This window comes from Typopeltis vanoorti, chromosome 3 (assembly GCF_054136105.1).
Source record: "Typopeltis vanoorti isolate ZY-2024b chromosome 3, IOZ_Tvanoo_1.0, whole genome shotgun sequence".
Lineage (NCBI taxonomy): Eukaryota > Metazoa > Arthropoda > Arachnida > Uropygi > Thelyphonidae > Typopeltis > Typopeltis vanoorti.
In genome coordinates this window covers 174,700,265-174,714,843 of record NC_143551.1, presented here as the reverse complement: position 1 = coordinate 174,714,843, position 14,579 = coordinate 174,700,265, and the positions used below count along the sequence as shown (strand labels likewise).

At 36.5% G+C, this 14,579-nt stretch overlaps 1 protein-coding gene across 1 annotated transcript in view; it reads right to left on the bottom strand.

Moving 5' to 3' along the window:
* LOC150108755 (uncharacterized) overlaps window positions 1–14,579 on the bottom strand; it is a 112,893-nt gene that overhangs the window by 80,357 nt on the left and 17,957 nt on the right. The window contains exon 2 of the mRNA XM_090416213.1: window positions 6,900–7,019. Within this exon, the coding sequence (XP_090272339.1) occupies window positions 6,900–7,019 (120 nt within the window). The remainder of the gene's footprint in view (window positions 1–6,899; window positions 7,020–14,579) is intronic.

Below are 14,579 nucleotides of genomic sequence, written 5' to 3'. Positions count from 1 at the left end.
TGAATTTATTCAATCGATTTCTTACCATACCAGCTTTGTTGATTCTTTTGTCTTTTCCATATTTAATTTACCATCTTCACTAAAAATCGTGCCTAAGTAGCTGAAATGTTTTACTTGTTCCACAGGTTCTCCATTCACAATGCAGTAAACATTAATGATTCTGTCTATATGCATTATCTTCGTCTTTTTTTTGCTGACCTTCATACCATATCTATTTCAACAGTTATTCAATTTAGTCAGGGAATCTTGCAGACTTGTAGCAGATTTATTTAGAAGTATAACATCATTTGCATAAAGCAAAGAGCTGACATTAACATCTCCAATTCTGATTTTGGAGATGTTAATGTCCACTTTCCTTCATAACGTGATCCATATAGATAATGAATAACAGAGGGGATAATGTACATCCTTGTCTCACACCAGATTTAACATTAAACCATCTTCCTGTACTTCCTTCAATTCTAACTGCTGACTTACAACTCAAATAAAGACTAAATATTGTTTGATATAATGCCCTATTGACACCATATAATTGTAGCGTATTGAATAGCTTCTTCCTAGGCACCTTGTCTAGGAAGAAGTTTCTAGATCAAAAAAACTTAAATACAGATCTTTGTTATATTCCCATAATTTTTCAACTATTTGTAGAAAAGTGAAGATCTGATCCTGACAGCCTATTTTTGGCCTGAATCCAGTTTGTTCTTCACCAAGCTTTTCTTCCACAATTCTTCTCAACCGTTTCTCAAGTATACTTGCATAAATCTTGCCAGGAACACTCAGTAGGGAATACCTCTGTAATTCTCACATTCAGTTTTATTTCCCTTTTTATATATGGGTACTATGAGAGCTCTACTCCAATCACTGGGAATTTGTCCCTCTGTCCAGGATTTCTGAACTATGCAGTGCAGCCACTGTAAGACTTTTATACCACCATACTTCAGCATTTCTGGTCGAATATCATCTACTCCTGCTGCCTTTCCCATTTCAAGCCTTTGATAGCTTTCTATACTTCCAGTATGGATATGTATGCCTGTTGAGTGTTTTTTACCACTGTGCCCTCAGTGTTTGTTTCATTTAGCAATTTTTCAAAGTAATTACTCCATACTTCAAGGATATCTTTTTCTCCCATTTTCATGTCACCTTTATCATCTCTAAGTCCTTTTACAGCATTCTTTCCTTCATTTCTAAGATTCTTCAACAACTTCCAGAATATTTTGTCATCTTCTTGATATTTATTTTCTATGTTCTTGCCAAAGTCCTCCAATGACTTTTGTTTAGCCAGTTTTACACAGTGTTTAACTTTCTTACATTTGTTTCTGTATTCTCTAAGAGCACAAGTGGACTTATTTGCCAGGAACTTTTGATATGCTTTCTTCTTTTCCTTCATTGCCTCTTTAACTTCCTGTGTCCACCATGGAGTTCTGATTTTTCTATCCTTGCAGACAACCTCACCATACGCCTCTCTTTCTGAATCAATCAGGGTTTTCTTCAAGGCCACTGAATCTCCAAGATTTGGTTCCTGTTCTCAAACTCTTTCATTTTTTCTTCAATAATCTTTGTGTATTTTAGTATACAGTTCACATCTGAGAGCTGCTCAACTTTTATTCACATTGAAACTTTCTTACATGTTATTTTTTTCAATATGCAGATGCAGATATCTTATAGGATTTAAATAAATTGGCAGTATGGGCAAAAGACAATGGATGCCAATTTAATGTTGTATAATGTAAGATAATACGCTTCAGGATGAAAAGATTACATGCTTCGTATCATACTGATGGTACTAGTTTCAGGAAATTGAGAAATTGGATGTTGAAGAACACATTGATAAGTAAAGATAGGGTAGTTGTTATCCCTCTTTATAAAGCTATGATTCGGCCACATGTTGACTACTGTGCAAGATTTTAGTCACCTGCATTTTTTGGGGATTGGGAAGAGGTGGAGAGGATTCAGAGACAGAAGATGGGTGACAGGTCTATGGAATATTCCCTATGAGAATGTGTGTGGGTTCAGAGTTTAGCTGATAGGGGAGGAGAGGGGATATGATAGAAACTTATAAGTTACTCAAGGGATTCTATAAGACTGACACAAAAGAAATTTTTCATGGAGAGTAGGGGGAAAACAAGTGGTTACACTTGGAAGTTGTCTAAGGGCATGGTTAGTAAAGGTGTGCGTACTAGGTACGCACCCAACAGTAAATGAGGTTAGAGATATATAATAGGTATTTTGTTAATGGATAGTGTGGTCTCCCACAACTGACTCCATGGAGTACCCGTGTAAATAATAATAATAACTATTTCTTCTGCTTCTCTCACCTTCCTACCATTAATGTTCATTAAAAGTATCCCTCCATAATCATTCCTCCTTTTACTCACCACAAAGGGAGAGACCTCATTGGGATTTCAATTGGCCCGATCTATGTCACTATTTATATTCTTTTTTCTTTTTCTTTCTTTTTTTGCTAACAGCTTGTTTCATGGGGGGAGGAAGCACATATTTCAAGTCAGGGAAGAACTGCAATTTTCATTTGTGAATGAAAAGCAGTTCCATGAAGTGACACTGAAGGAGGGAGAGAAAGAAAGGGAAGAAAAATATATCGTTTCTAATGATGACATGCATAACTACCTGCAAGTCAAGAAAACTTGGGGGGGGGGGGGAATGTAGGTCTCTCACTAGATTGGGTGCCAGATACTATACTTGGGCTTCTGCCAACTCTCATATCTAGATTAAGGAGAGGAATAAAATGTTTTTCTGAAGTATATTATTTAGACTGTGTATGTTTCTTGTCCACATAATATTCTTTTGTAACAGCAAAAGCCAGACAGGTGACAACTCTAGCTTGAGGGCTTTAATAAGAATTATTACACTGATATTGGAGATCTCTAGCTTATATATATATTTTTTTTTGGAACCACATCTTTGAATGAAGCTGTACTCCTCATGTAAGAAAGGAGACCCAGCTTGGGATGAGATGAGGGTGGAGAAGAACTTATATGTTCACATGTACTACATACACTTTTTCTCCCAAAATGAGGTGTGCATTAACATGTGCTGTGAGTCAGGTAACAATAATAATATTATGTGTTAGCATTTGGAGTAAGGATCACTTTTAGAGACTTTTTCATCATCATCATTATCATGCCTATCAAGGATTTAGGCCTAGCATGGCCTGTTCTGGCCTTAGAAGTTATCGTTGAATCGTTCCTCATCCTGGTTTTCTTTTTCCTAATGGCTTGTACTTTAAGGCTTGTTTTGGTAATCTTTCTGGTTTCATTCTTTGAATGTGTTCCATCCATTTATGTTTATATTTTGTAATTTTCTCTATTACTGGTTCTTGGTTTTCTTCGTTTCTTTTGTGATCAAATAGAGTATACTTTGCAGTTTTTCTCATAAACTTCATTTCTGCTGTTATTAATCTTTGTCTGTCTTTTTGTTTTATTGTTCAGATTTCGCTTCCATACATTAAGACTGGTAGGGCTAATGTATTGTATACTTTTAGTCTGGTTTGTTTTTGAACTAGGTTTGGTTTAAATATAGAGTTAATTACACCTATTATTTTTAAATATTTTGCAATTTTTACGTTTATATCTTTTTCATATGTGATCATACATCCTAGGTAGTTAAATGAATTCACCTGTTCTAAGATCTTGTTATCTAATACTATTTTAGTTCTTGCTGGATCTTGTCCTTTAAAGGCCATAGTTTTTGATTTTTCTGTTGATATTATCATACCATAATCTTTGGCTATCTCATTTAGATCTAAAATAGCTTTCTGTAAGTTATCTTCAGAATTTGTAATTATTATTTGATCGTCGGCAAAAAGGAGAGTGTTTAAGTTCACTGTAGGAGAAAGTTTAATTCCTTGATGTAAATTTTTATTCCATTTTATTATTATTTCATTTAAGTAAATATTAAAAAGAGTTGCTGAGAGGGGACATCCCTGTCGGACCCATTGGTTTATCTCTCTCGTATATGATAGCTCGTGATTTAATCTTATTTGTATTTGATTATTTTCATATATACTTGCAATAGCTTTTAGTATTACTTAAATTAAGGGGATATTAAATCCCACATAGTTTTAAAACCGAATAAGAAACTCAAAGATTGGAATCAGAGAGTTTCTTGCCGAATATAGTAAACTATAAAGTATCGGCGACACTAGCGTTAGCAAATGCAAGTGATCCTAGTACGTAGTACAATACCGGGCAACTCGTTGCAAAGGTGGGGGAAGTTCAGATCGCTATTCTTAGGTATTTTCCATAATGTAAAAACACATTTCCTAGGAAATGTATGCTGTTATTACATTATGGAGGGAGGTCACTACCCAGACCGGTTTCAGCCTTTTTTGAGGCTTCATCAGTGAGTAGCTAGACCTAATAATACCAAAGTGTATAGCGAAAAGAACTTATATACTCTGCGAACGAGTTATCCAAACAGGTGCAACCATTAAGTTACTTAAATATAAAGAGCTAATAAGCTTCATTTCGGCAATGAAATTAATTCAATTAATGTTTTCATTGCCGAAATGAAGCTTATTAGCTCTTTATATTTAAGTAACTTAATGGTTGCACCTGTTTGGATAACTCGTTCGCAGAGTATATAAGTTCTTTTCGCTATACACTTTGGTATTATTAGGTCTAGCTACTCACTGATGAAGCCTCAAAAAAGGCTGAAACCGGTCTGGGTAGTGACCTCCCTCCATAATGTAATAACAGCATACATTTCCTAGGAAATGTGTTTTTACATTATGGAAAATACCTAAGAATAGCGATCTGAACTTCCCCCACCTTTGCAACGAGTTGCCCGGTATTGTACTACGTACTAGGATCACTTGCATTTGCTAACGCTAGTGTCACCGATACTTTATAGTTTACTATATTCAGCAAGAAACTCTCTGATTCCAATCTTTGAGTTTCTTATTCGGTTTTAAAACTATGTGGGATTTAATATCCCCTTAATTTAAGTAATGTTTTCATTGCCGAAATGAAGCTTATTAGCTCTTTATATTTAAGTAGCTTTTAGTATATTATTTGGTATTTGTCTTTCTTTTAATATGTTAAATAATATGTTTCTTTTAACTTTGTCAAATGCTTTTTTAAAGTCAATAAATGCAATATGTGTTTCTAAATTGTATTCTCTTCTTTTTTCTATTATTAATTTTAGGCAAAAGGCAGGGTCTATACATGATCGTCCTTTTCTAAATCCATTCTGTAGAGAATTTTTGTGAATAATATATATAACTTACTATTCCTTTCAGATAAAAATATTTAATGGTACATGAAATGTCAATGGATTATCATATAATAGCATAACATGGAAAATGGTTAAACTATGGCCATGATATGTAATGCAGTCATGTGACCACTTTGTGTACTACCATAAACAGACAGCATTTGTTGTTAATACTGTTTAATGGAATGAATTAAACAATGGTTTAACCTCACTACCAGCCGAGGTGGATGAAACAGTGAGACCGAATTGCACTGCTTATCCATGTTATTCAATGGATGTTACAGAATCGTCCAGCTAAATGTGGACATCTATAGATGTCATGGCCAGTTGAGGAGTTAAGGCTTCTAATTATCTTTGCTACAGAATTTTTTTTTTTTTTTAATATCTAACCCACTGGATGCTGGCAAGCAGCTGCTCTTGTTCATAGTTTTTGAAGAAAGTGGAGGAGTGACAGTAGCCAATTCAGCAAGGCACTGACAATGAAAGTACCTGTACAAGAGGCATAACAGAAACTGAACATCTGTGAGAGAGAGAGGGACTGGAGTGATTCTGTGAAAGAGGGGTCAATGACTATGCTGATTGTTCTCTTCTGAATAGCATCAAGCAATACTATGGAAGCTTTGAGTGCACCACCATCCCAAATGTGTGAGCAGCATCCAATGTTGGGGTATTTGGAATTTATACAGTGTTAGTAGTCATACATGTAAAAAGTAGTGGCTGTGCAGAAAAGTATACTGAGTTTTTTGAAGAGGGGCTGGAGTTGCAGGTCAGTCCAAACAAAAAAATCTGATCATATTTCGAAACCTGCATGTTATAAAAATGTTGTGGTGTTTTAATATTCATGATACTCCTCTCCAACATGAGTTCTACCTGGTATAAGCCTTCCAGCCTGTTTAATCAAGTGGATAGTGTCTCCACTCTCTAGTCCATAAGGCTATGGGTTGGGATCTTGCTGTAATATGGATGTTTGTAAACGTCTTTCAATAAGATGATTTCAATACATGAGGTGAAACTATCTTGTATCAGATTTCTAGAGCAGGGTTCCAGATTATTCACTTTAGCCAACAATACTAATATGTTATAGGTTTCCAATTCATGGCTGGGATTGTCATAAAAAAATAAATAAAATATATCAGGTTTTTATGTGGCTTTCTTCTGCTGAAAAAGTTAAATTAACTCATGCAATGGTAGTGAGGATGATGCATATTCACTAAGGATTCTAAAATCAGTTATGAACATAAAATTTAGGTATCACGTTTTTTTAAATTATTTTTTTATAACAAGGGAAAAGGGAAGAAAAGGTTTTTAGATGTTTCAAAGGAATATTGAAAATTTTTCTGAATGAAAGGCTCTAGAGCTTTTCATTAACTTTCAGGCTATCACAGTGCATAGTAATTGTTTTAATTATACAATTTTTGAAGATTTGTTATCTATATTGTCTGTTTAATTCAAATTATATCTGGAAATTATACATAGCATACATTATAATGCACAATTGTTTTAATTATATAATTTTTAAAGTTCTTTTTAGGCTACATTGTTTTGTATAATTCAAAATTATATCTGGAATTTATACACAGCATAGAATGGATTATTCCAAACTAAAAAAGAGAATCCATACATTGCAGTTTATTTATTTTCAAACAATGTCAAATAACTTTACTAACCTTTATTGTCATTCTTATAATTCACTTTGATATGCTGAAGATTCCCATCTTCATTTTTACCTAAACCTTTGCCTTGTGTCCATCCCATTTTTTTCATAAGTTCCCATCCAGTACTTTTATCTAAAAATATGAAATAAATTAGTATTTATTATGTATTAAACTCAATTAAAATTAATAAACAATTATTTTAGTTATTATTATTTTTTCACGTGAATTCTATCCACAAAAGGTTATAAATCTAGAGTACATAGTATGGATGGGTTAAGGACTACATCAAATTTAAATGGTTTCCTGTTGACTATAAAAAGATAATAATCATCCATTTGTGTTTTATAGCTAATTTTGAAACTTTAAAAATGTTTCAAAAGTGACTGCAACCTTACAAAAATATAAACATTAAGTATTAGTTACCTGAGTGTTGCACTACTTAAAAGAAAAATACTCTGCTGAAGAACCCACATTTTCACCATTTATAAGTGCTATTTTGAATAAAGATTCTGTAGCCTGACAACTGTTCAAAATTGTTAGTTCTCAAACTAGGCAAAAACAATGCTAATTCCAACAGTAGTCAGCTCATTTGTGCAAGTTATGTATTTTTCTTAAGTGAACTCTTCTTAAGCATGTACATCAAAATTACTAAAGAAACAATCCTTGAAAGCTTCAACGAGATATTGGACCTATTCAAATGAAGAATGATAAACATTCATTACTATTTTGTAGCTAAAATGTGGTTGTACTGGGGTAAAGTGGTTGTACCACTTTACCCCAGTCCTGAAGATACTTTCAGGCGCAAACTTTGTTTGCACACACTTGGATAAAGGATTAAACTAAATTTATTATAATAACAGATATTTTTAATCAGTTTCCAATACTGCCATGTTAAAGAATTTTAGGCCTTTTCCTTTTCAATAAAATGTACACTAATACAGCAATCTGGATGTTCATGCTTACACACTGATTATTACTCAATGTTGTTTAAGGAAATTAACAATGCAGACAAGATAACTAAATAGACTTACTTATTACTTCATTCTATCAGTAAATCATTTACAGCTTTCAGCACATACAAACTACATGTATAACGTGCATATAGCAGTACTTAATGTTCAAAATGTATCCCAAAAGGGATACATTTTGAACATTTTATTGTGGTATGCATAACATCTAATGGAAATGCTGCAACTGCTTGCTCCAAATCCACCTTCTGGTTATCAATGCTCCAACAGATTCAGAGACTTTCAGACGCCAATCAGATGGTAATGTGGTCAGGCACATTCAGCTCCAACCACTGTTGTGTGGTTCTCACCTTGTATTCATGGGCTGAGTCCTGTTGGAAGATCCACTGCCTACCGTGAAACAAGGCATCGTTCAGGGCGGTACCACAGGTTCTTGCATGGTGTCTTGATACGCTTCGGCAGAGGTTTGACCCTTTCTCAAAGAGATGCAACTTGGATACCCGCACCAAATCATCACTGATGCAGAGTGGTGATCTCTCTGAATCCTGGATGCTATGGCACATGCTCTGTGACCATCTGGAGCATATACCCAATCGTTTCAGTGATTAAATGATCTTTGATGGTGAAATCGTCTCATAAGTGAAGAGGATATCTCTGTATTTGTTGTTCATGTTCTACTGCTGGAGAAGCGACTTTGATTTTATTACCCTCAGCAGCATCAGTTGTGGTGTTAGGAAGGGTCCAGTAGAACAAAGATAGGCTCACCCCAAGGTTATAAGTTAGTACACACATGATATCATTCTCTGCAAAGTGTTCATCTCTCATGACATCAATTTCTGCATTCTCATATGATTATGGTGGAGGCATGCCTCCAGTCCTCACAAGCTGTTGCGTCCTAATAAAGCATAACTGACCTGTTCTTTGGAATCAGATACATCTTCTGTTATCATTTTAATGGTTAATAGTCTGATACACAAACATCCTACTGATCCTGAGTGTTTTTAGAGTGTCAAAAACAACAGGTGGCTGCATTCCAACCTTGTGAAGTGCTATTACAGCTACACAATTCTCATAATCTCCATGCTAACCCAAACAGCTAGACAACTCTCTTTCTACTGATAAACAAGCAGATGTTGGCTGTGCACAGCACAACTTATGGGACTGGGCTTGCCATAAATACTGTGATGCACCAATGATCAGAATCAATTGGTGCATCCAATTTTGTTTCTAATTTACTATGTGAATAATGCCGATTTAAATTATTTATTTGAAGAATGCCTAGAACTTGGAATTTGTAGTAACGGAGGGTTCGTAAGAATGCACTTTTTTTTTTTTTTTCATGTGCACATCTATAAATATACACAGTCTTGCCATAAATACTGTTGCAACTTCTGCTCTCCTTCCCCCATGCTGCCCACAGAATAAAAACTAAAAAATAAAGTGCACATCTATAAACAACTGTCCAGAAGAAAAATCACCTTGCTTTGGCAAAACAGCATCATTACTGGATCATTGACCAGTGGAGATGAATAATATGGTCCAATGCTAGATTCTTCTTGGATTCCAATGATAGCTACTCCAGGGTCATGCGAAATGCTTGAGGAGCATTTAACCCAAAATGTGTCCAAAGAGCTGTGCAAAAAGACACTATTATGTTTTGGGACTGTATTTCAAGTGCTGAAATTGACCCATTTGTTGAGATGTTCGATAGCATGAAATCCACAAATTATCTGTCACGTTTAAATAATGAAGTATTGCCATCTGCCCAGTTTTTGGAACAAGAAGGACATATAGTGGATCCTGAGTTCAATATGATAACTCTTGTTTCCCCCTCGAACTAGAATTGTGCTGGATTGGTTTACAGAACACGAGAAAGATGTTCATTTCAACTGGCCATCCAATTTACCCGATCTGAATGTTACTAAAAAAAACTGGGACATGTTAGAAAGAACCATAAAGAAGAAACATCAATGCTCTGCAACTTTAACAGATTAAGGACGCTTTTAGGAATGGAGTGGAATAAACTTGATACACATGTGATAATGAATCACAGTGACAGCACATACAAAAAAAAAAAAAAAAAAACAAGCTGTAATCAAAATTTTTTGAAAACTTTTTAAACTTGGTTCTACAATAAATTAATGAAATTTATGGCAATAAACTGGCATCTTTAATTTATGTGATAGTGATATGACTCCATATTAAGGAATAAAGTTTGCATTCCATAGTTTTTTGTCCAGTGTGTTTGGCCACTAGAGGGTTACATGGTGTGTAGTGTTTGTAGAGAGCTCCAGATAAGTATTATTTTAAGTAACAATTGGTAAATTTGCTTGAATCTTACGTAGTATTATTTACATTTCATATCTTAGCATGTCTGGGTGATTTTTGTGTGTTTTCTGAGTTATTTCAATTAGCAATTTGATAGATACGATTATTAGCACGCACATGGCGCCGATAAGAAGGTATACAATGGCGTCCAGATCGCCATCTTTGTCCAAAAATTTAATATAAAGGATTTTATTCAGTGTTCCGTTTGTGAAATATATTCTTTGAAAAGGGAGGTTGGAGTCTGGTTAGACAATGATAGTGGAGTGAATGTGTGCAGAAAGTTTAAAGAATGTGAGGATTAAAGTGTGTTTCAGGTCGTGAGAGATATCATTGTTGAAAGTGGGAATGTAGAAAATAGTGATATGCCAGGTATGAATAGTGATATTTGTGAGGTAGTACCAGATAACTGTGAGAGTGGCGTTGAAAGTGAGAATGAAGGTAAAAATACAGAACGAATGAATGAATTAACGGATAATAAAAATGATGAGACAGATGCAATGAGTGAGATCGTATGATTACGTGGAGTGATACATAGGGCAAATCGGCAGCTGGAGCGTTGGCAAAAATGTTTACCGAGCGTACAACTAATAAAAGCCAAAAGTTTGATAAGAAAAATAAGAGTATGATAGTGAGTGTAAACAAAATGAAAGAGCGAGTGTTGTATGGAGATTCTTTAGTAAGAGGTGTGATAGATGAGAGTTTGACAAAATCGTACCAACCTGGTGCGAATGTTAAGGATGTAAGCGAGTCAATTAGAATGCAAAAGCAGAGGGTGAAAGAACTGATAGTAGTAGTAGGAACGAATGATTTGAATGAAGACAAAGTGGCTATGAGAGAGGATTTGAAGGAATTACTTGAGTGAGGTAGTAAAAGAGGAGTGAGAGAGTTAGGATGGTGAGTCCGTTTCTGCGGTATGACAGTGAAGAGTATAGAAGGAGGGCCAAAATTGCTAATGACTTTATGCACGGATTATGCAGGAGTTGTGTGGAATTTGTGGATGTGTGAAGTGAGTTTGATGGGCGAAAGGATTTATATAAGATGGATGGTTTTCATTTGAATGGATTTGGTGTACGGAGACTTGAAAAGGTGTTGTTGAATGAAGTAGAAGCGGATGTGCACAATCAGGGAAACTAGAGTTATTAAGGGGGGGGGGAGTAGATATGCAAACATTAGGGAGACAGTTGAGTGTATGAATGTGTGTAATATGCCCGAGCAAGTACAACAAATCAGAATGGGATAGTTAGTATAAGCATCAAAATAGGGATGGGACAAATGGGCTTCTGCAATTCATGTATACTAATGCCAGAAGTATTAGGAACAAGAAGGAAGAATTTTTGGCCTTGGTTGGCACTTCCAGGCCACAGGTTATTGGTATTAGTGAAACATGACTGACAGAAGATGATATAGCTAGTGGGACTGAATGTGAGGGGGTATGGTGTGTTCAGGAGTGACAGAGAGAATAAAATGAGGGAAGGAGTGTTAATGATGCTAGCTGATGAGCTGCATCCAAGGAGAATAGAAGTGGAACTGCAGGATAGAGAAAAGAGCACATTTGAGGCTATTTGGTGTGAGATTGAGACTAGCAGAACAAAATATACAGTTGGGTGCTGCTATAGATCAGGTGATGGAATAGATGGTGGAGATAGTATGCATAAGCAAATAGAAGAAATGAGCAGAAAGAGAGTAATTATTATGGGAGATTTCAACTATGGTAACACTGACTGGAAAGAGGAGAGGACACATGGGAGGAAGGAATTGGATTTTATGCAGTTATTAAGGGATAACTACCTGAGACAGCATGTAATGGTATATACCAAGGGTTCGAGAGTGCTTGACCTAGTAATTGCATCTGAGAATTTGACTGTAATGAATATGACCACGTTGCCACCAATTGGTGAGAGTGATCATAGGGTCTTGACTTGGGAGGTGGCTAAAGGTGTGGAATTTACAATTAAGACAGGGTACATGTGGAATTATCAGGCTGGTAAGTATGACAAGCTTAGGAGTTTGATTGGTTCAGTGCCATGGCATGTAAAACTGCAAGGGCTGGATGTTGATAGCGCATAGGAGGCGGTTAAGAAGTGTTTGCAAGAAGCAATGGCTGACTCTGACTGTATACCTAGAGTCCGAATAATAAATCAAGTAGGGGTTAAATGGATGAATAACACCATTAAGCTTGAGCTGCAAAAAAAGAAACAATTCAGGAGGGAATTTAAGGAGAAAGGTGACTGGCAGGCACATGAACGGTATAAAGCGCAGGCCAGAAGGGTAACGAGTGTGGTAAGAAAAGCAAAACCGGATTATGAAAGAACATTAGCCATGCAGGCTAAAGAGAATCCCAAACAGTTTTTTCGATATGTTGCAAGTAAAAGAAAAAATGTATATGGCAGAATGATTTTAAAGAATGCCGATGGTGGGGAGATAACCGAATCAGTTGATATAGTGGAATTACCGAGCGAGCAGTTTGCAAGAGTATATCATCCAGGTGGTGACATTGCAGGAATGAATGAACGAATAGCTTATATGGGATTTTATGTTGGAGGTTTAATGGATTTTTTACAACACTCAAAAAGAATTAAAAAAGAATTTAATACTTCCTATATTTCGTCCTAGTCACTAGGACATCTACGGGGATTACAAAAACAATTAATGTAACATGCACACAAAAACTTACAATACTAAGCCCAACCACGTGGGTGACACTAAAGTCCTATCTAGGTGGAGCGCCCTCTAAGGGCGGTAGTAGGTGGCCTGGAATGTAAGGTGGGACCTCTGGTGATGAGTGTTTCCCAAATCTTCGGAAGCTTAATGCAACCGTATTTATTAAGATTTGGTTGGTTTCTGAGAGCTGCTGCTGCTGCTGCTTTTATATAGCTTAAGTGTAGAGCTGCTGCTCTACACTTAAGTCTCTACACAAGAAAGCTTATATGGGAATTGTGGTGAATGAAGTGGAGGCAAATAGTCTATTACAAAACCTCAATGTCAATACATCTGTGAGATTGGATGGTATACCAGCTTGTGCCGTACGTGAAGCAGCTAAAGAATTGCCAGTGCCCTTGACCATTTGGTTTAATTTGAGTCTCGGGTCTGGGTTAGTCCCGAGGGGGTGGAAAGAGGGGAAAATAGTTCCACTGCATAAAGGAGGTTACAAGACTGCTGTTGTAAATTACCGACCAATCAGCATATCAGGAATCGTTGTCAAGGTCTTGGAGAAAATAGTCAAGAGGAAAATACAGGATTGGATAGATTAAAATCGGATACTGTATGGGGGACAGCATGGTTTGTGAAGGGTAGATCATGCCTCAGTAACTTGCTCATGTTTTATAACACAGTGACGGTTGAACTGGATAAGGGTAATGGGTTTACAGTGATTCTACTCAACCTTGCTAAGGCCTTCGACAGGATACCACACGGAATTCTAATCAGTAAACTGCAGCATATGGGATGGATATAGGGTTGGTGAGATGGATAGGAGGGTGGTTGATGGAGAGTGGCTTATTCAGGAGTAGAGTCCAAAAGACAACCTGTGACTAGTGGTGTGCCGCAGGGTTCTGTTCTTGGACCACTACTGTTCAATTTGTTCGTTAACGATATAGGAAAGGATCTGAGAGGAAGTGTTCATTTGTTTGCAGATGATGCAAAGTTGGGTAGAGCAATAGTGAGTGCACAGGATGTCAAAATTTTGCAGGATGATTTGGATAGTTTGGAGGACTGGGCTGAGGAGAATGGATGTCAATTTAATGTGGCAAAGTGTAAGGTTATGCATTATGAGGTGAAAAGATTAGAAGGCAGTATATCACACTGGTGGAACCGTACTCCAGGAGATTGACGAGGCCAGGGATTTGGGAGTGTTGGTGGATAGGGAGTTTAGGGGGACATCGCAAAAGTGGCTAAATCAGCTCATCAAATCACTTGGTTGCTGAAAAATACTTTAACAAGCAGAGACAAACAGGTTATTGTTCCTCTGTATCGAGCCTTGATAAGACCCCATCTAGACTACTGTGACCAAAATGATAGCAGGTCTATGGAATGAACCTTATGAGAGGGGTTGCAGAAATTGGTTGATAGGCAGAAAAGGGGTGATATGATTGAGACATTCAAATTACTGAAGGGTTTCTAAGATTAATTCAGAAGATATTTTTCAGAGTAGGACTGATGGTGGGAGGACTAGGGGCCATACATGGAAGCTGAGCAAGAGTGTGGTTAGAGCTAGGTTTTTACATGGAGAGTGGTGAATGAGTGGAATAAGCTGCAAGAGTCTGTTGTGGGTGCCATGACTGTGAATGAGTTCAAGGTGAGGTATGATAGATACTGTGTGAATGTTGAATAGTTGTTCTTGACATGATGTTAGGGCCTCCCTCGATGAGTCTATCAACTCCTTGGAGTTGCCCGTAAT